At 49.6% G+C, this 24,890-nt stretch overlaps 12 protein-coding genes across 12 annotated transcripts; 10 read left to right on the top strand and 2 right to left on the bottom strand.

Annotated features, from left to right (window-relative positions):
- Positions 1-202: 202 nt before the first annotated feature.
- On the top strand, positions 203-1,856 carry N7447_000266 (glutamyl-tRNA(Gln) amidotransferase subunit HER2; the record flags this gene model as incomplete). The annotated part of the gene is made up of 4 exons (XM_057224542.1): positions 203-338; positions 391-715; positions 763-938; positions 991-1,856. 4 exons carry the CDS (start codon positions 203-205, stop codon positions 1,854-1,856), a joined length of 1,503 nt encoding a protein of 500 aa, XP_057088558.1.
- Positions 1,857-1,966: 110 nt separating this feature from the next.
- Positions 1,967-3,763, bottom strand: N7447_000265 (SPRY domain-containing protein; the record flags this gene model as incomplete). Its single annotated transcript, XM_057224541.1, has 1 exon — positions 1,967-3,763. One exon carries the CDS (start codon positions 3,761-3,763, stop codon positions 1,967-1,969), a length of 1,797 nt encoding a protein of 598 aa, XP_057088557.1.
- Positions 3,764-4,302: 539 nt separating this feature from the next.
- N7447_000264 (snoRNA-binding rRNA-processing protein ENP1) lies at positions 4,303-5,883 on the top strand (the record flags this gene model as incomplete). Its single annotated transcript, XM_057224540.1, has 3 exons — positions 4,303-4,668; positions 4,721-4,965; positions 5,013-5,883. 3 exons carry the CDS (start codon positions 4,303-4,305, stop codon positions 5,881-5,883), a joined length of 1,482 nt encoding a protein of 493 aa, XP_057088556.1.
- Positions 5,884-7,123: 1,240 nt separating this feature from the next.
- Positions 7,124-9,539, top strand: hacA (transcription factor HAC1; the record flags this gene model as incomplete). Its single annotated transcript, XM_057224539.1, has 4 exons — positions 7,124-7,378; positions 7,432-8,471; positions 8,738-8,865; positions 8,955-9,539. The coding sequence occupies exons 1-4, from the start codon at positions 7,176-7,178 to the stop codon at positions 9,537-9,539; spliced, it is 1,956 nt and encodes a 651-aa protein (XP_057088555.1). The 5' UTR covers positions 7,124-7,175.
- A 562-nt stretch (positions 9,540-10,101) lies between these two features.
- N7447_000262 (uncharacterized protein) lies at positions 10,102-11,349 on the top strand (the record flags this gene model as incomplete). Its single annotated transcript, XM_057224538.1, has 1 exon — positions 10,102-11,349. The coding sequence occupies one exon, from the start codon at positions 10,102-10,104 to the stop codon at positions 11,347-11,349; it is 1,248 nt and encodes a 415-aa protein (XP_057088554.1).
- Positions 11,350-12,612: 1,263 nt separating this feature from the next.
- On the top strand, positions 12,613-15,263 carry N7447_000261 (Zn(II)2Cys6 transcription factor; the record flags this gene model as incomplete). Its single annotated transcript, XM_057224537.1, has 7 exons — positions 12,613-12,800; positions 12,849-13,314; positions 13,608-14,056; positions 14,109-14,247; positions 14,330-14,406; positions 14,459-14,532; positions 14,581-15,263. The coding sequence occupies 7 exons, from the start codon at positions 12,613-12,615 to the stop codon at positions 15,261-15,263; spliced, it is 2,076 nt and encodes a 691-aa protein (XP_057088553.1).
- Positions 15,264-15,752: 489 nt separating this feature from the next.
- On the top strand, positions 15,753-16,115 carry N7447_000260 (uncharacterized protein; the record flags this gene model as incomplete). Its single annotated transcript, XM_057224536.1, has 1 exon — positions 15,753-16,115. One exon carries the CDS (start codon positions 15,753-15,755, stop codon positions 16,113-16,115), a length of 363 nt encoding a protein of 120 aa, XP_057088552.1.
- A 333-nt stretch (positions 16,116-16,448) lies between these two features.
- N7447_000259 (3-oxoacid CoA-transferase) lies at positions 16,449-18,378 on the top strand (the record flags this gene model as incomplete). The annotated part of the gene is made up of 7 exons (XM_057224535.1): positions 16,449-16,725; positions 16,832-17,059; positions 17,107-17,293; positions 17,349-17,727; positions 17,773-17,804; positions 17,855-18,194; positions 18,256-18,378. 7 exons carry the CDS (start codon positions 16,449-16,451, stop codon positions 18,376-18,378), a joined length of 1,566 nt encoding a protein of 521 aa, XP_057088551.1.
- A 197-nt stretch (positions 18,379-18,575) lies between these two features.
- Positions 18,576-19,820, top strand: N7447_000258 (uncharacterized protein; the record flags this gene model as incomplete). Its single annotated transcript, XM_057224534.1, has 2 exons — positions 18,576-18,775; positions 18,842-19,820. The coding sequence occupies 2 exons, from the start codon at positions 18,576-18,578 to the stop codon at positions 19,818-19,820; spliced, it is 1,179 nt and encodes a 392-aa protein (XP_057088550.1).
- A 131-nt stretch (positions 19,821-19,951) lies between these two features.
- N7447_000257 (uncharacterized protein) lies at positions 19,952-21,913 on the bottom strand (the record flags this gene model as incomplete). The annotated part of the gene is made up of 11 exons (XM_057224533.1): positions 19,952-20,069; positions 20,117-20,201; positions 20,263-20,532; positions 20,581-20,677; positions 20,728-20,851; positions 20,900-21,030; positions 21,080-21,165; positions 21,212-21,305; positions 21,355-21,529; positions 21,581-21,736; positions 21,789-21,913. The coding sequence occupies 11 exons, from the start codon at positions 21,911-21,913 to the stop codon at positions 19,952-19,954; spliced, it is 1,461 nt and encodes a 486-aa protein (XP_057088549.1).
- Positions 21,914-22,340: 427 nt separating this feature from the next.
- Positions 22,341-23,232, top strand: N7447_000256 (uncharacterized protein; the record flags this gene model as incomplete). The annotated part of the gene is made up of 2 exons (XM_057224532.1): positions 22,341-22,499; positions 22,552-23,232. The coding sequence occupies 2 exons, from the start codon at positions 22,341-22,343 to the stop codon at positions 23,230-23,232; spliced, it is 840 nt and encodes a 279-aa protein (XP_057088548.1).
- A 783-nt stretch (positions 23,233-24,015) lies between these two features.
- N7447_000255 (uncharacterized protein) lies at positions 24,016-24,632 on the top strand (the record flags this gene model as incomplete). The annotated part of the gene is made up of 2 exons (XM_057224531.1): positions 24,016-24,113; positions 24,146-24,632. 2 exons carry the CDS (start codon positions 24,016-24,018, stop codon positions 24,630-24,632), a joined length of 585 nt encoding a protein of 194 aa, XP_057088547.1.
- Positions 24,633-24,890: the final 258 nt, after the last annotated feature.

The following is a 24,890-nucleotide window of genomic DNA, read 5'->3' as shown; positions in this document are numbered from 1 at the left end:
TTATTCGATATTGATGTTTATATCCGGGCTAATAGTTATTGATTTCTAAGGCTATTAAGTCTATAATATATACCTATATAGGTCCGTCCACACCATAAATATCAAAGGTGACAGACTTAAACAGATACCGTAGAAAGCAGCACGGACCCGGGAAACTCGCGTTCCACTCCCTGTCCATGTTACTCCTCACTCACTCGTCTCAATGTCCTTGTTGCGCGAAGCTGAGAGATGCGTCGCTAATCAGTATGCACATAATATCAATGCCTTTATAACCCCGCTGTCGCGCGCGGGGCCATGGTTGGACCGCGTGAAGGAAGCAGATGTGCGCAAGAAAGAAGGTAGCAATATCAGACTTCCACTTTCTACTTCAGAATTAACCGATATGATCAGGGAAACCCAAGTCCGCAGTGGACGGCCGATTGATCTCCATCAAAGACAATATCTGCACACGCGACCTTCCAACGACCTGCGCTTCGGGAATCCTGGATAAATTTACGAGCCCGTTCAATGCCACCGTTGTCGATCAACTAGAGGCCGCCGGAGCCATTGTCGCTGGAAAGACAAATCTGGACCAGTTTGGGATGGGATCACACTCGATCAACTCACATTTCGGTCCTGTCAAGAACCCTCGTCGCGATTCCAGCGGTGAAGACCTCTCGGCCGGTGGCAGCTCTGGTGGAAGTGCCGCCTCAGTCGCCGCCGACCAATGCTATGCGTAAGTAGCCAGTCTTTAGCAATACGACTGATTGCTGACTTTTATAGCTCACTAGGGACGGACACTGGAGGCTCGGTCAGACTTCCGGCTGCTTACACCGGGACAGTGGGGTTCAAACCTTCATACGGACTGATATCACGATGGGGTGTGGTGGCATACGCAAACTCTTTAGATACCGTGGGTATAATTGGAAAAACCACTGCCAATGTCCGAGATATCTTCGGTAGGTTTTGACCAGTATGGCTGGATAACGACTGTGCTAATAGCATGCCTAGACATCCTCAATCAACATGACCAACGCGATCCTACTAGCCTCTCAACATCCTCCCGCTCTCGAATCCAAGCGTCTCTCCAAACACCACAACTTGCCTCACGGCTGACTTCAGCCCCCCTCCGAATTGGCGTGCCAATGGAGTATAACGTTTCCGAGCTGACTCCATCAGTCCGACGAGCTTGGGTTCTTTCTCTGGCACACCTGAGGGAACAAGGACACACTGTGCATTCCGTCTCCCTGCCCGACACCAAACACGCATTATCTACCTATTACGTCGTGGGACCTGCCGAGGCATCTTCAAATCTGGCCAAATACGATGGAGTGCGATACGGGACTCGCGCCGAAGGCCCAGATGGCGACGGAAAGCCCGATGGATATCTATTCTCAAATACTCGAGGACAAGGGTTCGGGCCAGAAGTGAAGAGGCGAATTGTGCTAGGCACATTCACTTTGAGTGCCGATGCCATTGACAACTATTTCATCCAAGCACAACGGGTGCGTCGTCTAGTCCAGCAAGACTTTAATGCTGTCTTTACAGCCAAGCATCCGCTCGCTTTGCAGGGCGCAGACAATATTGCAAACGAAAATGACGTAGATGTCATCATATGTCCCACTGCTCCCTCATCCCCGCCACAACTGTCGGACTTGATGAGCAAATCTACCAAGAAATCACCCTTGGATGCATATGTTACCGACGTATTCACTGTTCCAGCTAGCCTGGCTGGTCTTCCTGCAATTTCAGTCCCCGTGACAGTATCTGGGGAGAAAGATGCTGAACTGGCAGGAATCCAGATCATCGGTCAATATGGAGACGACCAGTTGGTCATGAAAGTGGGAGAGATGTTGGAGGGAAGACATTTGGATTAGACCCATACCTGTACGACTACTGTATGAAATGTGTATTATGTGAATAGATTTTGAAATCAGAATTGGTATCAATGCTACTGCGAAAGCCAAACGCCTATTTCATTTCCCGTTTAAGTCATCTCGACATCGCCATCACCCTGCACTTCAACGTTGGGAGTACCAGCTGTCCCGACGCTCATCGCATCTTCGAGGCCGTGGTTCCCAACATCGCCTGCAGCTGGTGTCTCACGATTGCTATTAGCAGCGGAATCGGATGCCCCAACGGTTCCAGGAGTATGGGCGAGGGTAGAGTCAAGCGCCGCACCGACACCACCCTTCAACACCTCTGCCCCTCCCACAACTCCAGCTCCAGCTCCATCGAGTTCGGTATTGTTATTGATGACATCGCCATCAATTCCGCCCCATGTGAACATAGCTTCTACCTCGTCCACGATATCGGCCAACACGTCTTCGGCGATCTGATCATTGAATCGTTCGCCCATGGCCCGGACTGGCTCTCCAGTTTCAGTCTTCTCGGGTGGCCCAACCCACCATGGCCCCTCAAATCGGCATTCGACAGCGCCGCCGCCGTAGCAACTCACAGCAGGATAATAACCGATCAAGCCGTCGTCGGCGTTTTCACGCTCGCCAATACCAAGATTGTTTGTTCCATTGGCGAGACGACTTGCGGGCGGGAGGAAGGCATAAAGTTCTTTGAAAGGGGTGCCCATCTGTACTCCGTTCTTTAGAATGGTAATACTAGACCCCGGGAGTGTGCGAAGTGTGGCGTCTTCGCTGTTGAAAGGTGACGGGGGACCAAACGTCGGTGTTTCCTTGAGGTTGAAAGCGTAGTCGCGTAGGTGTTTCGTAGAAAAGACATTGGATTGCTGCCAACAGAAATCCGACTTATAGTGAAAGGGAATCCGATCTCGGATGATGTTGGTTGCTACCGGTTGTGATGGACTATTATCGGCGGGATCGTATGTACCCTCGACAATTTTCTTGTGAAGAGAAAGAGGCGGAAGAGTGATGAGCATGCCAATAACATCTCCTTCATTGATAGCCTCTCCCTTAGGAAAGAAGAACTCGCATCGCATGCGATTGACGACTTCGCCGTTCACATCTCGAATCCCGTACCCATAGCAATCCACTCCAACATTCACATCGAGGTCGGCCTCACGTCGGGCAAATCCAATACGAACATGGCCACGGGGTGAAGTTGTGGGTCTGCTGTTCTGAGGTGCCTGGGGATCATTGACTATGCCACTAATCACACGCGCTTCGTAATAATACGTGCCCTCTCGAGCGCATACATTAGCGCGGGCGGTATGCCACGCATCACTGGTAGTCACTGCAGTCGCGCTCTCTGAAAACGATATGGCAGCTGGTGAATCCTCGAAACTGAAGCGGGTATGGTACGGGCGAACATCGGTCTGTCGATATTTGATATGAGGGAATCCGGGGTCTGCAATGGCATAGCTGTAACGAAATCCATTCTTGTTGGTGAGTTTATCAACAACCTCATAGAAATCCCAACTTTGACCCAAAACGTCCGACGTCTTTCGGCTCACGCGATTCAATTGGCGAGGTTGTGGAGGGTACCGATCCGAGGCGTGCGGCTCGGCGAGCAACAATGGACGAAGGATGCTCAGTTTTGAACTGGGCAGGGCGTGGCTCGGTGCAGCTGTGGCTCGCTTTTTCGGCGGTGGTGCGTTTTCGGGGTCTAGTCCTTTGGCTTCACGTTTCTTGCGACTATCTCGCTTGTTGCGCTTGGCTCGACCATCGCCTTGCACGGACGGAGCGGGAGAAGATCGTGGGTTCAAGTCGGTGAATTGCGCATTTAGAAGAGGTCCACCATTGGGAGGTAGGATCGGGGAGTTGATGTTGGACGACGGAGCGGAAGACCCGGGGGCTTGGCCGGATGCCATGATGGAGGCTATGTTTGTCCGCTGTGGTTGTGGCCTATCGATTCGTCTGTCGATCTGAAGAAAGTCAGCAATTTGGACAAGATATAAGCCAATGAGTATGGCTCGACGGCATTTTGCTTCTACCGAGTTCGAAGTCCTTACTCAATTTGAAGCTTGTCTGTATGCTGTCAAGCTGTTCCGGCGTGTATATACGCGAAAGATAAGGAGATTTGGCAGCCTGCAGCTTCCCCAAATAAAGTATTATAGTATGCCAGTTGCTTCTATGTTCATTGATAGGCAGCAAACATCCCTTTGAAAGAGTCAATCGCATGCGCGCTGGACAAGGAGATTCTTGGGAAACGGAGGCGGTCAGAGTTTATTTGCAGAAAATGCGCGAAGAGACTAGGGCGGTGTGGGGTACAGGCGGTGATGATACTGGGGGGCACCGCCTGGCAGAAAAAAAAAATATGACCACACAATTTGATCGTCGTGTGTACTTCGATAAGCCAGCCCAAACTACTCATTTCTGTTTCTTCGGTTTATCTGAAGAATTACCCACCATGCCAAAGGTATCAAGCTCGCGCGCTGCTGCCGCGGCACGCAGACACAACCCCCTCGCTGAAGATATTACTTCTGCGGGGCACCTTCGGACACAGAGTAGCAAGAAAGGCAAAGGCAAAGCCGACGAGAACGATGAAGATGGCGAAAATGGACAGCGTTATGTCGACGCGAAGATGTCGCGCAAGATTCTACAGATTGGACAGGAATTGGCCGACGAGGATGCCGCCGAGGAACTCAAGAACTCAGCACGGCCCCAATCGAATGCATTTGAATTCGATACCCGATTCGAGGATGAGGAGACTTTCTCCGACGACGAGGGAAAGTTTGAGGCCGACGACTGGGTGGATGATGAAGTCGAGCAAGTTGTAAGACTCCCGAATTTTTAAATAATGATATTGCTTCTAACATTTTACAAAGGAGGTCGACCCCAATGATCTAGATATGTTCAACAAATTCATGCCTCACGAGGAGGACCCTATATTCCACCCCAAGGACCCTAGCTCCGCTGGCCCCACCAACCTTGCCGATTTGATTCTCGAGAAGATTGCCGAGCACGAGGCGAAGCAGGCTGGCGAGGGCCCTTATGGTCCATACATCCAAGGTGGTGGTATCCCCGAGGATGCAGTCCAGATTCCTGCCAAGGCCGTGGAAGTATATGAGAAGTATGTTTTGCGACAGTACCTTGTGAGCCCAAGCTAACTGGTTCTAGGGTCGGCATGATTCTTTCTCGCTACAAGTCTGGCCCGCTCCCCAAGCCCATCAAGATCCTTCCCTCTGTACCGAACTGGCAGACCATTCTGGATATCACTCGTCCCGAGTCATGGACCGGCAACGCCGTCTACGCCGTAACCCGTATTTTCATTTCGTCCAAGCCTGCAGTTGCCCAGGAGTTCATCAACATTGTGCTTTTGGAGCGCGTGCGCAACGAAATTCACGAAACCAAAAAGTTGAACATCCACACCTACAATGCGTTGCGCAAGGCCCTGTACAAGCCCGCATGCTTCTTCAAGGGACTTTTGTTCCCGCTCGTGTCCACCGGCACCTGCACCCTGCGCGAAGCCCACATTGTCTCTTCTGTGGTTGCTCGCGTCTCCGTTCCCGTGCTGCACTCCGCAGCCGCCCTGCTTCGCATGTGTGATCTAGCCGCGGAACAGTCGTTGACCTCCATTGAAAGCACCGGTGCTGTCAACATGTTCATCCGCGTCTTCCTGGAGAAGAAGTATGCCCTGCCGTACAAGGTCATTGACGCCCTGGTATTCCACTTCATGCGCTTCCGCGCCGCTGATTCTTCGGATGATGCCATGACCGATGGACCCTCCGGACTCGGTTCCAAGGCGTACAAGCTGCCCGTTCTCTGGCACCAGTCCCTTTTGGTCTTTGCCCAGCGTTATCGCAACGATATCACTGAGGACCAGCGTGAAGCGCTTCTCGATTTGCTTCTCGTCCGTGGACACAAGGACATTGGACCTGAAGTGCGACGCGAACTGCTTGCTGGCCGAGGACGTGGTGTGGTGGTCCCCGACCCGGAGGCTCAGAATGCCATGGATGCTGGCGATGACACGATGGATGTCACCATGTAGATGAGATCAATTGATCATAGCCCCGCACATGTTCGCTTACGATCTTGTCATGAGCACGTTTCTATGGGATGGCGTTTTTTTTCTTTGTTTGAGGGACTGCATATAATTCCCCTGGTGTCGAAGGTTTCCAAAATGGGATGTCAATACCGATGACTGAATTTAGTGTATTGAATTTGAGGTAGACATATATCGTTATCTTTTTCACAAGAAGCCTTCATAGTCCACATGCAGCAAATGGTAGGAGTCACCCCTATAAACCAAGGTCAACCAACGCCCCGTTTCAGCCCCTCAACCTAGACTTCATGATTCTACCGTGTTCGAAGTGGTTCCGTAACATCCCCAGTATGATCTCCGCCAATCTAAATGGCACACTAACCTCCTTGCCCGAGTATGGAGTACATAATCACACAGTGACATCCTCAGACTTAGGGGGCACGGAGAATTAACGGGGCGGGGCAGCCCTTGACTGATCCGCGTGTAAACGGAGCATTCTCCGGGTAATCCTCCGTACTAATCGCCTCAGATTCAGGAGAGGACGTGTCAGTACCAGATCCACTCTACAAAGTAGATTGTTCGAGACTCTTATCTCAGATCATTTGTGGGACATATCATGATTTGAATGGATCGAGTCGGAGTGGCTGTTGTGCTACCCGAAATATCAGAAGCTGAATTTGTAAGTGATACTCCATACGGAGTACTCCATATTCCATCCAATGTAAGTGTATTGGGGCCAATATCCCAATTATAGAAGTTAAGAGACATTTGGAGACAATAAAGTGAGCAAATACCAAGGGTGGGATACGATGTTTCAAGGAGCAAATCATAATTGGCTGTCAAAAGGAGGCCGAACCATGGAATGCAGGGGGAAATTAACGTAATTTACAGGTCTCGTTACAGGAACTCAGCCCCTTTTGAGGTACTCGGTGGCACATGGTAAATTGTATGGCGAAGCATGTACCTGACGTACGTGTGCGCCCAGGTTCCAAGGTTCCCCCCCTTTGTTCCATTCCCCTAGGCCCATCCCTTTCAGACCACCGTGGCCTCTACTTAAACCTCATCTCTCCCCATCCGTTTGCAGTTGAACAGCTGTCCTTTCCATTCTTTCTCTCTCTTTTTTTTCGCTGACTCACCCTCTGACTCAATCTTCCCCGGAGTCTCTGGTCTCCGGTGCCGATCGTGATGATAACGTGGCCTCTGTGATTTGAACCTCTTTTCACCTAAAGTCATTTTAAGTCTTATATACACAATTGTTACTCACGTCCGGCACCGGTTATCCATTTGACCCTGTCACCATGGCGGATACTATCAACCCGTTGGATACCCTCCCAGCCTCGCCATCCCCAGACATGTACACAGTTTCCCCCGCGGATACATCATTAGACTCTCCGGAGCCGGAAGATGATATCAAAGATGAAGATGATGAGAAGAAGCCAACAAAGAAGAGAAAGTCTTGGGGACAAGAACTCCCAACCCCAAAAACAAACCTCCCTCCTAGGTATGTTGTCTATCTTATCCACATCAAACGTTGAACCCCGCTGACTCGTCTAGAAAACGCGCCAAGACAGATGATGAAAAGGAGCAGCGCCGGATCGAACGGGTTCTTCGAAACCGTGCTGCTGCTCAAACGTCACGCGAGCGCAAGCGCCTTGAAATGGAGAAACTCGAGACCGAAAAGATCCGAATGGAACAACAAAACCAGTTCCTGATCCAGCGTCTATCGCAGATGGAGACGGAGAATAACCGCCTGAGCCAACAAGTGGCCAAGCTCTCCGCCGAGGTCCGTGGATCTCGCAGCGTGACTCCCAAAGCCAGTTCTCCCGCCATCGAATCTCCCACCCTCACGCCTACCCTCTTCAAACAAGAAGGCGACGAACTCCCTATGGAACGGATTCCTTTCCCAACTCCCTCCGTTACCGACTACTCTCCCACCTTTAAGCCTTCCACTCTGGCTGAGGCCTCCGACGTGACACAACATCCTGCAGCGGTGTTGTGTGAATGTGACCTGCAGTGTCCGTCGCCGGCCTCGAAGGATCTGGAAGCGCCCTACCCCTCTTCGACCTCTCCAACGAACCTCAGACTGCAAATGATGTTGCAGCTCCTCTTTCTGACGATGACTTCCGCCGCCTGTTCCACGGTGATTCACCCGCTGAGTCAAATCCTTCTTTCCCTGAAGACGGGTTTGCCTTTGACGTTCTCGACGGAGGAGATCTATCAGCATTTCCCTTTGATTCTATGGTTGATTTCGACCCCGAGTCTGTCGTCCTCGACGGCGTCCAATCGTCCGGTCTTTCGGATGAGACTTCTCACCAGACTGCTAGCTTGCAGCCCAGCCTTGGCGCGTCCACTTCGAGATGCGACGGGCAGAGCATTGCAGCTAGCGGTTAGTGAGACTTTCTCCCCGCAGACCTGGTCGGCTGGCGCCTCGGAGGCTCGACCGAGTTGGGAGTCGTTATTAACCATGGCTTGGGCAATTGATAGTCTTAGCCTGTCTAAACGACACCAGCGGGGAAACACTATGAAATCCGGTCGGCAACGCAGTAATGGAAAGGTGCATCGAGGTACACGGAGTTTTCGGAGTTCAAGCGCGAGTAAAGCTCTTTCATCTTTGCTCATGGGCAAACAGCGCTGAGGGTTCCATTTTTTTGGCCTGTATACTACATAGTTTTTATAATGCAAAATCGACTGGCTCATCTTGCAATACTTCCAAGACGTAAATAGTACATGGCATAGTTCTTTCAATTCGCCGTATTTCGTATCACTACCATTGATCCATTTAGAGACATTCGGCTTGGTCAAATCTAGACTTTGTGATGCTAGAACAAACAGACGCCAAGAATGGAATGAATGCGGTCAGTGACGTTGCCACGCGCCCCCAAATCCATCTGCCTTCCACAACACCTGCAATCTTCATCCTTTGTAACATCTCTAACCGACATCATGGTTCGCAAAGACCCTATATTCGAAGCCCGTACAAATGTCAAAGTAAGTTGTCTCCCCGCACTTTCTGTTTCCCCTCCTCACGGCGTGCATCAACCCCGCTGCGTGAGACCATTGCTAATCTTATCTCCCAGTTACACTCCAACAGACTCAAGAAAGAAGCCGTCCGGGCAGAGGCAACCTTCAAATCTGAAAAGGCCAAAGCGGACAAAGCGATGAAAAACCGCGAGTTCCAAATCGCCCGCATTCACGCCGCCTCCGCCGTGCGCGAGAAGCGACGCCAAGTTACACTGAAATCCGAAGCGGCACGCGCAGACGTCATCATCAACGAACTCAAGGCAGCCCAAAGTACCCGCGACACATCCCGGACGCTCGCGATGGCGTCACGGGGCCTAGACGCTGCCTCACGGAGCGTCAACCTCGAACACCTCGTCTCTCACGCTAACAACTTCCTCGCCCGGTCGGAGGACTTTAAGATAGCTAGCAGTGCGATCGAGGATGTCGCACAGGGTATATCGATGCAGGAATATGGTGCGGAGGGTGAGGCTGATGTTGATCGGCTTATGGAACAACTGGCCGATGATGCGGGTGTTGATATGCGCCTCAACCTCGAAGCGGATGCGGCACCTAAGGAAGAGGTCAAGGAGCCTAAGCAGGTGGATGCCGAGGCTGAGGATGGTTTGGGTGCAAGGCTACGGGCTTTACGGGCTGCTAATTGAGCAAGTAGCTTATACTCTCTCTCCTCCTTATGCTCCTCTCCTCCTGGGTACTCGGGACTGTCAATCCCCCATATAGATTCCTCGCGATCTCCGAACCTTGCCACACTGACGATCCACGAAGTTACGCTTGTATTTCAAATGTTCTTTCTGCGCTGTTTTGTACGTGACTAGACGTATTCGAAGATTTTTTTTTTTCATGAAGCTAGTCCAGATTTTGAGTCATCGCCGTATAAACGACCCTGGAAAGTCTAAGAAAAGACCAGTTCGGTAAAAAAATATGAGGCGAAAGTACTAGGGCTCACGACTAGATCGTAAATAGACTAGACACTCCACTTAGCTCTGGCAAATTACGAGACATCGCCAATCAGACGAGAGCATCTGCCTACTCTAATGCAGCAATTTCCACCTAGTATGAACTGGTATATCTTAGGCGATAAACAGCCCCCAAATGGGCCAAAAATAAGGGTCTTTGAACATGAGGCGCTATGTGGTTTTTTTTATTTTATAAAGCCATGGACCCCTTCCTGGCTATTTTCCCTGCAAACCTTCAGGACCATTCAAGATGGCGCCTTCACATTCGTTTATTCTTTTCTTGTCATTCGTTTTGACCCCATTCGTTCAGGCTGCCCCTTGGATCGTGACAGATGTCTACGAGCAAAAAGTTACTACAAATTACTATGACGAGGTGACCACTGTGGTCCAGCAAATCTCTCCAACTGCAACATTGCCATCCGAGGCCCTGTCCACCATTACTTCCACAGATACCATCTATGACTACACCGTTATCCAAAAGCTGTATCCCACGGGCTATGGTGTGGAGCGCGGCTCATACTATGACTACCATGACGGTGTGGATAGCGATGGAAACTATCTTAGCACCATCTACAAGGTCAACCTGACTTACTCGGCCCCGACAGCCTGCTCTACTCAATGGACCACCACGACCGGTGTCACGATCACCCCTCCTTATGAGATCGCGACCTTGTTGCCCAGAGATAACGTAGAAACCTCGACATCCGTCGACAACGGCAAGGCATTCCAACCCACCACCTACATCTATGAGATAGTGTTCGTGGAACCCACCCAACTCCCCAAGAGTTCTCTCAGCACTCTAAAGCTCTACCACGCCCCTACCTCTGTCTACACAGGTGCCGGATGCGAGTACACAGGCCTCACCTCTCATTACGGCTACTCCGACGATTACAACACCGGTGAAACCGCCTCTGGGTCTGGCTACACCAGTTCAAACTACTATGACTACTATGACGACGACAACTGGTTCACTAGCGCACGCTGGTCCGGAATCGGCATCTCCTACCTCGCAATTACACTAATCTGCGTGCTGGGCTGGGTCGGCATAGTTTTCATCCTGGGCATGATCGAGGCCTGGGTACGCTTCCGTCGCCTCATGACGGGTTGGCAAACCCGCCGTGGTCTTCCTCTATTCTGGGCTTTCATCTGGCTCCCTCTTTCTCTTTTCTTCTTGTGTTGTTTCCGCAAGGGCTACCGCGCCCGCAGCAAAGAGGACGCTGAGATCCTCCAGAAGAGATGGGACGCCATGGGTTTCTGGACAAAGATCCGCTTGTTCTTCGCCTGGGGTTTCCGCTTCAAGTACCCGACTGTCTTGGGCCCCGCACCTGCACTTGTTAGGGCAAGCAAAAGGCCTACAGAATCTGGTCCGCGCTTGTTGGATCCCCCTGCTGCTGAGATGTCTCAGGCTCCTGGGTTGGCTCAGCCCTATCCTGCTCCACAGGTATCTGGTGTTCTGCCAGCGGGTCATGGCGAGAGCGGTCCCGTTCACTATGCTTGATTGATGGTTTATATATGATTGTTTTTTATGTTGGATTCGGATCTATATTCACTATTTATTAATAAGTCACGAAAAGTACTACAGCCTTGTTGTTTTGGGACTTGTATTTAACCGGCTACTCATCTTTACATATACCACCCGCTCGTTTCTTGATATGCATACTATATGGCCACTACAAAAGCAAATGACATTCAATAAGATACGTCACTGGTATCGTCTTGAGCCAAATCGAATAAGATCAGCAAAGCCCACAATAATTACTTGGCGACTACTTTAAATACTCCAAGATTGACATCCATGGATACAACCTTGAAAGTGTCATTCCTCTTCAGCATTTTCCTTCCAACCTCTATCCTTCAACTGCGTCACACCCATTCCATCAGACAGGGCTTTAGGACAATGTAATAATGATCTCTGGGCCATTGCTCAATGTGAACAGCTCCCTCTTGACCCGGGGGTTTCAACCACAAATTTTCTCCATCTGTTGGCTCAACATTTGATCATATCCTCCCATGTCCAATTTTCTTCCAGTTGGCTGTTGCCCAGTTCCACATTCCATTGGTCCCGATTACGGTATTGTTCAAACACTGTAGGACAAGGGATGTCTGATTGAGAGTCAGCCTCCACGGATGGTCTCTTAAGGCGGAGGGATTTTACATTTTTGATCTCTGATAGGAGGTGTAAACTTATAACTCAGCGTGCGCTGGGCGAGAGCTGGGGGAATACCGCTCGATTCCCGCTGCAATATTGATCGAACATCTTTCACAGCCGTGATAACTCTATATAAAATAAAATGACAGATTTAGCAGCTGGATTCTATATTTTTCGCGTTGCAAATTCAAAGAGAAGTGGGAAATATATAATCTGACTGCAAACGCGACAGTCCATTGTTAAAATATATATGCAACTACAAACACCCATGTGCGGTGTTTTGCCTGTAGTACGTAATATACTACCCGTTGGCAGCAACCATTTATATTGTTGTCCTGAGGCTTCATATTTTTTTCTCTCTCTTTTATGAATAGACGAAAAAAATAGAAAGAGCAAAAAAGAAATCTCAGGTTTGGTTTTTAGGAATAGCCGAACGCGGGGGTCGAACCCGCAGCCTTAAGATTAAGAGTCTTACGCTCTACCGATTGAGCTAGCCCGGCCGGGCTGTTGAAGAGAGGAGCCATAGAATGCTACATAAGCCAAACTTACTACCTGCCGATTGTCCCGATACCGCATCTCCGCAGTGTTCATGGCCAAGGAACCACTTTACCCATGGAGGTCGAGTCGGCAGGTTCAGCCTCCAGTCCACACGGAAAACAAGCTGCATGCTTGAGCTGTCGACGGAGCAAGATTCGCTGCAACCGTCTGGCAGGCGAGCGCAGCTGTGAGAAATGTAGGCAGACCAATGCAGAGTGTATTGTCCCCAACCATCATCTGGGCCGACAAAAGGGTGTCAAAAAGTGAGTGAAATCAAATCAGTGTGGAATGAAAAACTGAATGGAGTCTAGTAAACGCAAGGGCCTGGAGAAAGCGATACATCAGATCGAGCAGGCAATCAAGCGGCCCAAGGTCAGCCCTTCTAGTGACGATGATGCCCAAAGGGCTATATCAGTCCTACAGGATCTTCTCGGTCAAGTCCAGGGACAGTTGACGAATAATGAGAATGAGCATGAGCGTGGCCTTTCAGAAGTACCAGATTATCCGCGCATGGGTTCTCCGCGCGATATTCATGCGGAGGAGAGTCTTGCACTTGTCGATGCAGAAAACCCCCTTCAGCTGCTTGCTAGGGCTTCGGATCTGCAGCTTTCGCCGACTGGGGTGCGACGTGCGCCAAGGCCTCCAATGCCACCGTCAGAGGGTCCATCGTTCATACAGAGCACCCCGCTAGGAGAGCCGAGTGCCAAGTCCTTTTTTGTTCCTACAAGAGCAAATTTGGATATTGGACCTGAAGTTGACCCTGTTGAGCTGGGTTTAGTCACATTTGACGAGTCGGAGTCCTTGTTCTCATTGTAAGTATTCTGCTTTTATTGTTAAACAAGAATATTTGACCCCTTATGCGGCTTTGTGATGTCTTTCCAGTGATCTTTTCAGATATGCTGTATAGATGGCTTTTTTAAAGATATTTTCCAGAGGCCTAATTTGTGAAAACGATTTTCTTTTTATACCTGGGGCATAGAACTGACAGATTAAGCTTCTACCAAAACCTCGCACATACTCGATGGGGCCTCGATCCTTTGATACACAGCCCGTCCTTTGTACGGTCCCAGTCCGCTTTTCTTTTTACTTCAATTATGGCAGGTGCAGCCCTATTTTTGCCATCTGCTGCTGCTTTATCCAAGAGACTATCCAGACATTGCAAATGGCTCGCGAAGCGAGTGTTTACACACCGCCATAGGTCTGTTGAGATTGTTCTGGCTTTTATGGTGAACGTTCCATGGATGTCTCCCGGTGATAGACTAGGAGACGATGATACTTGCTCCTATATTGCCATGGCCCTCACTGTTGCTCTAGACTTATCTTTGAACAAGATTGTCTCGCCCTCTTCAAGCTTCAACCAAGAACTCATGAATCGCCTGGCACGAGCAGACTGTATCGATGCCAAGAGGGCTTTACACATGGATGGATTTGATGACATTGATCCATCTTCAGAGTGGGGCCTCAGGCTGCTGCGAAGACGCGAAAGAGCTTGGATTGCATTGTATGTTGTTGAGAGGGGGTACGTTTGATTCTTCCAGTAGTATATCTGGATCTGACATTAACCTCATCAGTGTTTGTCTTGCGCGTGGACGAAACTATACGGTCCCTCCAACCACGCTCATCGAAAACTGCGATCGTTGGCACCTGTCCAACATTGCAGACCCGCGTGATGGTCCTATGAATTCCATGGCAGTTCTCCGAAGGGACCTCGTAGGTGCCATCCCAGCTTCTATTACAAATACCCACCCACACACCCATATCATGTTATACAGTTCTATTCTAACAGTTTCAGGATGGACTCTTTCAGAAAGTTAAATCAAGCTGTGATAGTTATCGTATCGTCGATACCGGCTCGGAAGCTGCTCAGTTGTATGATATCACGCCTTTAATGAATACCATTTATACACTGACGATATCAAAGGATTAAGACAACCATTCAAACCTTCTACGAGCGGTGGTATGCAACATGGGCCTTGTCAATTGGCGAAGGAGACAGTAAGCCTAACACCCGAAGTTGATTAACTAGATATTAATCACCCACAGCACGCTCTTTGCCCCCATATGTCGAGATTCTTGTCACGCATACTCAGTTGTCCACCTACGGTGGTGTTATCAACCACCCAACAGCTCCAATCGAAGTCAAACGTTTCTTCCGAGCCGCTGGCCTATCGTCTGCATTGAACGTTCTGCGAGCAGCCATCCAAGGTGAATCTCGACTGAAATCAATGCCAAACAATACCGTCATAATGATCTCCTTTGCCGCATGCTCTGCTCTCAGCCTCAGCGTGACACCTGGCGACAGTAGATCTAGTCTGGCACCAAGCGTCCGAAATCTCATCGAAGAGACTGCCGGTGTCTTAGAGAGAATTGGAGCAACACCAAGTCATCGAAGCGGCGCCTCTGTGCTTTACGGGAGATTCTTGCGTGAGTTGATCCGACGTGCACCTGCCTTGCCTTTACAACCCCGAGGAAATCCAACCAAAATCGATCCACCTGAGCCGGCGTTTCCGTCTGCATATCTGGACCATGGTGCGCTGCCAGTAACACTACCACCCGAGGATTTCTGGTCCGAGCCATTGCAATTCTCTACCATGTCTGATAATCAGATCGTCGATGCAGTCAACCGAGCGGGCACCGCGTTTGGTGCGTCGATCCCGGATGTGCCTCTTGATGACATGCTTAATTGGGATTGGCTTGACTTTGCCAACCCGGATTTCAATTTTTAGTAGGACCAGGAGGCGGATATTTGTATACCCCAGTGTTTATTTTTCTTGTATTTATTCGATCACATCTCGTTTGAACATATCCTTATTACCAGCTTGCGCGTATCGCCCAGAATTATCTTCATACCCTTTCGTCTAGCATACCAAATGCAATACGCTGATTGCCCCAAGGTTGATGCAGATCCCTGCGCCACAGGCCTCAATGTACCCCGGCAGTAGCAATACAAGAAAACGTCAAGTTATAATTCGCCAAGACCTGTGGCCAAAAACCACACGATGTGCAAGACAGTCACGAAGATCATCCTACTAGCACTGGGGGCCATCTTGGCCAACGTCATCGCCCTTGAGATATTTTCTCTAACGCATATCAAAGGACTCACGCCTCCAGCAATATCGATGTGTCTTCCATACACATTGATCAATTGATATATAAGCCACGGTTGAAACGTACAAACACCCAGAACACCCATAACACCCATAACAAACACCGCCATGGTTCTCGACTGGAGCGCCTTGGCTCCCGGTCCAGCTGGAACTGCGATGTTAGGGGAAAGGGGCATCGAAGCTGCTGCCCGCCGCGGACGCGAGCGTATACGCCGTGAGCAAGCAGGGCAAAGAGAAGCCGAAAAAAATCACCAAAAGGGTGATGATACGGCGTCGGAAGTTACACTGCTACCTACAAACCAACCAAAAGAGCTTGAGTCTAAACCGGGGAGGTCAAAGGATGGTAGCGATACGCCCAGGTCCTCAATGGTTTCTGATGCGGATACTTTGATAGAGCCGAGTGATGGTCGGAAGAAATTTGGGGGTATTAAGGGGAAGTTGAGTCGGGTTAAGAAGCAGTTGACGGGTTGATTAAGGATTCTTTTGTTGATATCTGTCATATTTGGTGGTTCTATTTGAGGTTTATACGAGGTGATTGGCATATTCAAAGATTTTTCTTCCAAAAGGACCAAGCCCTAGAGCGTTCCAGTTGTTTAGGCGAAGCCGTGAAATTTAACCTGAGATTCATAGAAGAGCATGTTAGTAGAAGATTTAGAAGATCACGTTGAGCTCGGAGGGTTTCCGAATGTGGCCGCTCGGCATCCAGAAGTAGCTCCGACTAACCGATGCCATCAATGTTTTTAACTGCGCAATGATTTCAGTTTTTTTCTTGTTTTTTTTCCCTGATGTAAACAATTATGAAACATGGCAGCTCTAAGAGTTTCTACTACCTTGTCGCGCAAAGCGCTCACTGCCTGTCGACCTCGAGTCTTCCTCGGAGTCCGCGCCAGCGTGCGTCCCTCGCAACCATTCAGCACCAGCACCAGCACTAGATACTCCATAACCGCGCCATTACAATCTTTCGCTCCTAAGATTGAGCGTGGCGGCTCAAAGGTCTTTAAAGATGCTGATGCCGCTGTCGCCGACATCAAGAGTGGATCGACAGTCCTTAGCTCTGGGTTCGGTCTTTGCGGAGTTGCAGGTACGTGGACGGCTAAGCAGCGCGAGAGCGGAGCTAATACACAGTATAGAAACTCTCATTAATGCTATGCACCGCCGAGGTGCTGACCAATTACACTCCCTGACAGCTGTTTCGAATAATGCCGGCTCCGCGGGCAAGGGAGGCCTTTCGACACTCTCACAGAATGGCCAGATCAACCGTCTGATCCTTTCATACCTCGGGAACAATAAAGCGTTGGAAAAGAAATATTTGACGGGACATATTGCTATTGAACTTTGTCCGCAAGGTACTTTGGCTGAACGTCTCCGAGCTGGAGGTGCTGGGATTCCGGCTTTCTTTACCCCAACGGGAGCCCGTATGTATAGATTCTCCCCAGACTATGTTTGTCGCTGACAACTGAAGACACCTTTATTCAGGAGGGAAAAATTCCTGTTCGCATGGATGAGTCAGGTAAAGTACTGGAGACTGGCAAGCCGCGCGAGACCCGGGAATTCAACGGCAAGACATACCTCATGGAAGAAGCTTTGACTGGAGATGTAGCAATTCTCAGAGCCTGGAAAGCGGATGAGGCTGGTAACTGCGTATTCCGGTAAGTAGATGTACCTACCAGTACGTTCCAGAAGCTGGATACTGACATTGGTTAGATATACTACCAAAGCATTTGGCCCTATCATGGCCAAGGCCGCAACCCTGACCATTGTGGAGGCGGAGAATATTGTCCCAGTTGGCTCCATTGATCCCAATGATGTGGACCTACCAGGTATCTTTGTGGATCGGATCGTTCCTGCCACGGACGATAAACACATTGAAATCAGGAAGTTGCGGTCGGGCGAGGCCACTGCCACTGGGTCTGCTAAAGATGCGGCTCAGATCCAAAGAGAACTAATCGGTCGTCGGGCGGCCAAGGAGCTTAAGCCGGGATTCTATGTGAATCTGGGGGTTGGTATTCCCACGTTGGCACCGTCATTCCTGCCAAAAGATGTGAAGGTGTGGATTCAGTCAGAGAATGGTATCCTGGGAATGGTAAGTTTCTAAATCATTTCCATGGGCTGGTCTAACATGATTTAGGGTGATTATCCCACTGAGCAAGAATTGGACCCGTACGTTGTTCCCAGTTCTGATAACCCGAACTATCGCTAACTCAGATCAGCGATATCATTAATGCCGGAAAAGAAACCGTGACCTTGGTCCCTGGAGCCGCTACATTCGACAGCACCGAATCCTTTGGCATGATTCGCGGAGGTCATGTGGATGTGTCTATTCTCGGCGCTCTGCAAGTGAGTGCCAACGGGGATCTGGCCAACTATATGATCCCAGGGAAGGTGTTCAAGGGCATGGGAGGCGCAATGGATTTAATCTCGAACCCAGACAAGACCAAGATCGTGGTGGCCACGAGTCATGTCGCCAAGGATGGTTCTCCCAAGATTGTGCAAAAATGTAGTCTGCCATTGACTGGCGCCAATGTTGTCAGCACTATCATCACAGATCTGGTAAGTGTGAAGAGCCTAGTTGATTGAAAAAAAACTGACACCAGTATAGTGTGTCTTCCAGGTGGATCGGGGTACCGGAGAGCTCACACTGACGGAACTTGCTCCGGGAGTTGAGGTGGAAGAGGTGCAATTGAAGACGGATGCCAAGTTTCAAATTGCCGATACCCTTGAGATTATGGAATAAAGAATTATCGACGCCGAAGATGGTAATAGTTGAACAAAGAACTTTTAACTGGCCAACATCTCGTCTATTTCTTCCTTATTTATCCAACCCTATGACTAGGCAGACGTGTTTTCCACCGTAGGCAGCTAAAAAAACAAGCTCACCCGATAAATTAAGCTTACAGTGCCCAGCCCTTGGAACTTTTCCTCCATTTCATTATGGTATTTCATCCATCCACCCTGGAGTCAATCCCAGAGAATGAAGCAATTCTTCTTTCCGAGATAATGAACCCTCAGCCTAAAGCCTCTTTCTCAATTTGGAAATGCTCGCACCCGGGTTGTATTGCATACCCATACGCCAAGAGAGCCTTATACTGCCGAATAGTGCGACGACCTCTTTGGGCACTGATTTTTATTCTGTGTGTACCGGCTACTCTTGGCTGATCGTACTCTTCCACATGTGATGAACTAACAGTGTTCTACAGTGGTGTCCTCAACCTCCTCGCTGTTGCAACACAATACCTTGGTGATGTCTTTCGACACGATCGCGCATTGGGTGTTTTCCCCGGTGAACACCCCTCTAGGTTTTCCAACTGGTTTACGCACGGTGTCACCCCCATACCATGCCACTCGCACAACGACTACTGGCGCCGTGTTCCACTACGCTCGGCACTTCGTGCAGGATGCACCAGCATCGAGGTGGACGCTTGGCCATGGGGAAATGACATTCTAGTCGGCTATTCACGTCAGACAGTCCTCCGGGGAACATTGCAGAGCCTCTATTTTGATCCCCTGCTGAAGATGCTCGACACACACAATGAGCCTCCTTCTCGCCACTGGCCGAAAGTCATGGATCAGGAGATGATTGGGGTGTTTTCCAACGACCCAAAGCAGACTCTGGCTTTAATGATTGATTTCAAAAACGACGGCGAGCAGCTCTGGCCTCTACTTGTCGAACAGCTGAGTCCGTTTCGTGAAAAGGGCTACCTGACTCACTTCAATGGTTCCGATGTTGTATACGGCCCGATTACTGTCGTTGCTAGCGGAGATGCGCCTCTTCACCTGTTGATGGAGGATGCGGCCTACCGCGACATCTTCTATGATGCACCCCTTGACAACTTGACATTTCCGACCGAATTAGCGACAGATGATAAAAACCCAGTGGATTCCACCTATAACCCATCCAACAGCTATTATGCATCAGCAGACTTCCGCGCGGCTATCGGGTCTCTCTCCCTTGGCCGTCTATCGCATGCTCAGATCGCTAGGCTCCAGAGCCAAGTACATGCAGCTCATGAGTTGGGGTTGAAGGTACGGTATTGGGGAACTCCCACCTGGCCGGTGGGACTACGGAATCATGTTTGGAGTGTACTTGTGCGTGAGGATGTGGATGTGATAAATACAGATGATTTGCGTGGTGCAACTAAGCAAGACTGGAAGTCTCAGCACTGGTGGGTTTGGTAGCTACAACATGATTTGTGTAGAATAATATTGAATTCTAAAAAACAACTAGGCTTGCCATGATTACCATCGAGAAACCGAAATCAGTGTCTTTGTAGAGGTCAATTGGGTCGACTAGGTGCCTTGGTCATCACTCATAGGACCATCATAAACTCCGGATTACGGTCGTCATTAAACCCTGCGTATTGATCATACTTACCATTCCTTTTGTCTCGATTGATCTTTGCGCAGTAGAGCACATTGAGCAGAATCCTATGTAAATCAGCCATAGCTCTGCAATCAATGATAGGCATACTCACATAAACCATGCAAATACTAACAGCCCAAGGATAATGGTATGTCCACGGTGGAAGAGGGGTCCATCTCGAGCTGGATAGTTGAAAGCTAGAGCACTAATGTTAGAGATCTGCATCCACAAACAAGAATCCGTAGGTGGGCAACTTACTCGAAACAAATCCTCCGGCATTTGCAATTGCCAGCTGCAACGCTGACGTAGTGGCTCTTTTGTAATGTCCCGCAGAGTTGTTCGACAACCACACCAGGATGCACGGTACACTGGCGTATTGACCAGTTGCCATGAGGAAAGTCATACCATATTGAACACGAGGGGAGTCAATATTGGCGATGGCTGCATATCCAATGATAGCGATTGGGAGAGTAAAGAGCATCACCACGCCTCGGAGCCGGAGGCGATCAGAGATGACGGCAACAACGACTGAAAATGGGTGAGCATTTGATGAGATTGGTCAAAGAGGAGACGGACCTGTAAGTACGGCTGCGACAGCATAAGGTATCACCGACCACAACTGAACCTCGTTGGCATCTTTAGCGAAATTGAGGTTTTTGATAATTGTTGGCAGCTAGAAACCGTCAGTGACTTTGAGATAGAGATAGAGATAGGGAAACCCACAAACAATCCAAACGAGTATAGTCCGGCGAGAATGGCAAAATACGCCGAGGCAGAGAGCCACACTTGAAGATCCAGCACACCTCGGCGCACTTCGGACCATTGGAACGATTCTGCCTCAGGCGACCTGTTTTGAGTTAGCCAAGCTTTTATCCCGCAGGTCGCAAAAGCTTACGCTTCCGGTGATCCGGGACTATCAAGCCTCAGCCGTTTCCCCCCAAATTCTTTTTCCTCTGTAGTCAAAAATGATGCAGACTCCAAGCTATTCGGAAGGGCGAAGAAACTAAACACCCCACAGACAAATGTCTGACTAACTGTCAGACAGACTCTTTGTTTGAATATCGTCTTCACGTACTAAAAGTCCCTCGATAATCAAAATCCAGCGCCAACCTTCTATGCCTCCCCGAGGCCCGATCTCGGCTAGTCCACGAGCAAGGAGTCCTACTTTTGTTAGCATCTGCTGAAAAAGAAACCGATACATACATACCTCCAAATGCGCCCGATAGGGAAGCAGCTGTGTAGAACAATCCAATCCGCAGCGCCAAATCCCCTCGTCTATAGAAAGAAGATAGATATAAAACCTTTTCTCTCTGTTAGTTATGGCCAGTGTCAGTTCTCTTGCAAACATACCATGCCGGGAAGAAGACCTCCCTCCGCAATGCCCAACAAAGCCCGGACAGCGACGAATCCAGCAAAATTCTGTACAAATCCTAGACACATGGTAATGATACCCCAAATAGCTGTCAAGAACGGGAGCCAAATCTTCGGCGATGCTTTCTTCAGCACAAGGTTACTCGGCAGCTCGCTTTCATATCAGTTAGCGTTTGGCGTTTTCATCTAATGATACATAACGCACCTGCAGATGTAGGTGAGATAGAACACAGCCAGACCGATATCATACTGATGGTCTGTGATAGAAAGGTCTGCTTCTAAACCGAGAATCTTCGCGTTGCCGACATTGGTCCTGTCCAAAAATGACATGAGGAAAAGCAGCGCTAGTATGGGAAGAATACTGGAAAGTATTAGCAAGCGCGTGGTGATTATAGTGTGGTGTTCGAACTGACTGTATATCCAGCTTCCACAACACATTCCGTGTCAATTTCTGTCGATGTGCGAGGTCGCCATGTTGATCAAGGGGAGAGGACTTGGCCTCTTCGAGCTCTGACGCTCTTGACTTGGCTGGGTCCATGGTGACTTCTGTAAATTGTTGCGACGTAGGACCTGATTCTGGGTCTCTTATCTATCGCAGCATGGGATGGGGAAAGGGGATTGTAATCGAAAGAAATAGACACAAGCAGGTAGCCCCTTCGGCTGGCATTTCTGGGTCCGAGCTTCTCTCCAGCCGCAGATTTAGACCAATGGCAGGGCCTTCCCAAGTTCGCGTCCGGGTGCTCTATTTCCCCGCGATCCCCGGATTTTCACTTGTGCTCCACCGGTAATATTACAAGAGTACTTTGCTCATATTACTGTCATATTACTGCCCCCTCCCGGTATCTTCGGTGCTCACTTCTGAGCTCCGATAGCCCCAAAATCTCCCGAGACCCGGAAAGAGAATTGGTCAACAATCTTTAATGGCAAAACACCCACACTCAGGGCACAAGAGCTCATCATCCAACATGTCCCGACTTTCACCTAGCCTCAAGGCATTAATCAATGCTCCTGCTGCCCGGCCATCCACCGTTCCGGCGCCAGCAAACATAACCTCGGTCTACCAGAAGATCCAACAGACCGCGCAATCCAAACATATCTCGCAGCCATCATGGGTCGCACTATCAGTGAGTCAAAACCTTTCAGTTAATACTGAACACGATCTAACCCCAATGCCAGACCGCAGCAACAATAACCATGAACTCCCCAGAGTCCCTCGCCGCCCTCTACGAACTAGCCAGCACCAACTCCGACAAGCAAGTGCAGACCGCCGAGCTCATGCGCGAGGTCGGACTAAAATGCATCAGTTTCAACGGCATCCCACGCACCATAAACTGCCTCAACGCCTTCAAAGCCAGCCTCCCAGACTCAGTCAGCGACCAGCTCTCCCGCACCCCCACCCGCGCACCAACCCCGGAGAACATTGCCGCAATCAGTGAGCGCGGCAACGCGCTCTGGAATTCCATCTACCAACCATTCGAGAAGAAGCTATACAATAAACTGGCCGACTCACACCCCGACCTGCCGGTGCACATCCTGCACAGCAACTACGGCGCCCTGTTGTCTGATCCGGAGCGTAGCACTGGCGCGTCTGCCGGGCGTATCCTGACGTCTATTGTTGCTGTCGCATGCTTGCGCGCTCAGTCTGGTGTTGGGCCCCAGGTCATCTCGCATGTGTTTGGGTTGCGGAAGGCGCTTGAGGATGGTTCGTGGGTGAATGATGTGGAGGGGGAAGAGGCTGCGCGGTGGTTGGCTAGTGATGAGGGGAATACGTGGATTTTGAATAGTGTTGATGCTATCGTTGACGCTATTAGCCAGGGCACTGGATCAAATTTTGCCCCTGCACGGGCGAAGCTGTAAATTTATAAGGGTTTTATACCACATATCTTCAATACTAGTACATACTGTGAGTGAGCTATGACGGTCGAAGTGCCGAGGCTGGTGTATCGAGTATCAAATGCGTTCATCTGTGCAGAGCGAGGCGACCATACACCTGTGCTCGTTCTTCTTGGGCAGCAATTCGAGATAAAGCTGCGTGCCTGTCTCATGAATATCCGAGGGTCGACACCTTGGAACCAGGCAACATGAGAACCCCTGTTAGAGTTTGCGGGAAAAACACGCTAGAACTGTAATCTATCTATTCGTCACCTTATCTTTCTATAAATTACATCTAACATATAATAGATTTTTATCTAGATATACCTAGGCATAGGGGTGTTTTTTGTTGTATTGTTTAACGTCTAGCGAAGGATGGGCTACGCCTAAAACCTCCTAACTATAGGGCATTAGGATGTGCCGAGCTATAGACCTATGTAGCCATAGGTATTTCTAACTAGATGTGTCGATATAATAACTGGTGAGCTACCAGTCCTTCTCCGACTTGTGACATAGATATAGATATATCAGATGCGAAGCTAGGCCGTCCGCTAAGTATTATACTTGGTAGTTTTTCCTTCTAGAGCTAGGCCAGAAAAGTGGGAGTTTATCCACAACCAGAAGCAAGGAATGAGTGTGTTCTTAATCCGTAATAACACGAAGTACCTTGTCATTTGCTTGAGACTGCCACAGCGATTGTTGTGAACCAACTTCCTGGATTCCAAAAGTACCACAGGAAGTCGTCCATCGGGTTCCACTATGACAACCATGCCGCACTACACACGCCCGAAGGTTTCAATTGGGGTGCTGGAGCTTTTAGCTGCGCATTTTGGCAAGGGTCGCTCCTACGAGACTTGCTTCTTGACGTAGGAATCTAGGTCCCTGATCCTTGTCTCAGAAAAGGTCGGCGTTGGGTCCGTTCTGAAGGCGCAGCCACGCTCAGCGAAGGCAAGTATGCGACATCAATACCATTAGCATATGCCATGGACTCTGATAACGACGTCATCTTGGCCTATGAAATGAACAATATGCGATTGCCACCAGACCACAGTTATCCAGTGCGTTTAACAATCCCTGGTTTCGTCGGTGGTCGTTGTGTCAAATGGCTCCATAAAGTCTATATCTCCGACAAGGAGAATGATAGTCATTACCATATTTGGGACAACCAGGTTCTGCCTAGCTTCATTCGGGATATGGACTTGGATTTCTCTCGCACCATGTTCAGTCACCCCAGTACGGCCTGCAACGAACAGAATCTTAACTCGATCATTGTGAAGCCTGGGCAAGGCGCGAGGATTTGCTTGTCTGATGTGGTCAAAAATAAGTCTTGCCGGATTACAGGACCCGGGAGATTTCCAAATCTGGATGGCAGATCTATGTTCTGATTGAAGAGTATTGCGATGGGAGAGAGGTAGACTGTAACTTTATCGTATTGCAAGGCAAGATCCTGTTGAGATTGAGAATTTCCCCATGGGGCCATCGAGAAAGACCAGGTAATTGCAAGTACTTTAGGGATGACTAAATTACTGGGCAATTATTATTCCGAGGTCCAATGAGAGAGTTGTGCCCGGATATTTCGTTCGGGGCGAGGCGACCATACACCGGCGCCCATTCTTTTTGGGCAGCAATTGATTCGAGATAAA

Source organism: Penicillium robsamsonii, assembly GCF_028829455.1.
Source record: "Penicillium robsamsonii strain IBT 29466 chromosome Unknown utg000001l_segment0_segment0, whole genome shotgun sequence".
NCBI classification, from domain to species: Eukaryota; Fungi; Ascomycota; class Eurotiomycetes; order Eurotiales; family Aspergillaceae; genus Penicillium; species Penicillium robsamsonii.
The sequence above is the reverse complement of the archived record's forward strand: the minus strand, read 5'-3'. Positions and strand labels throughout refer to the sequence as shown.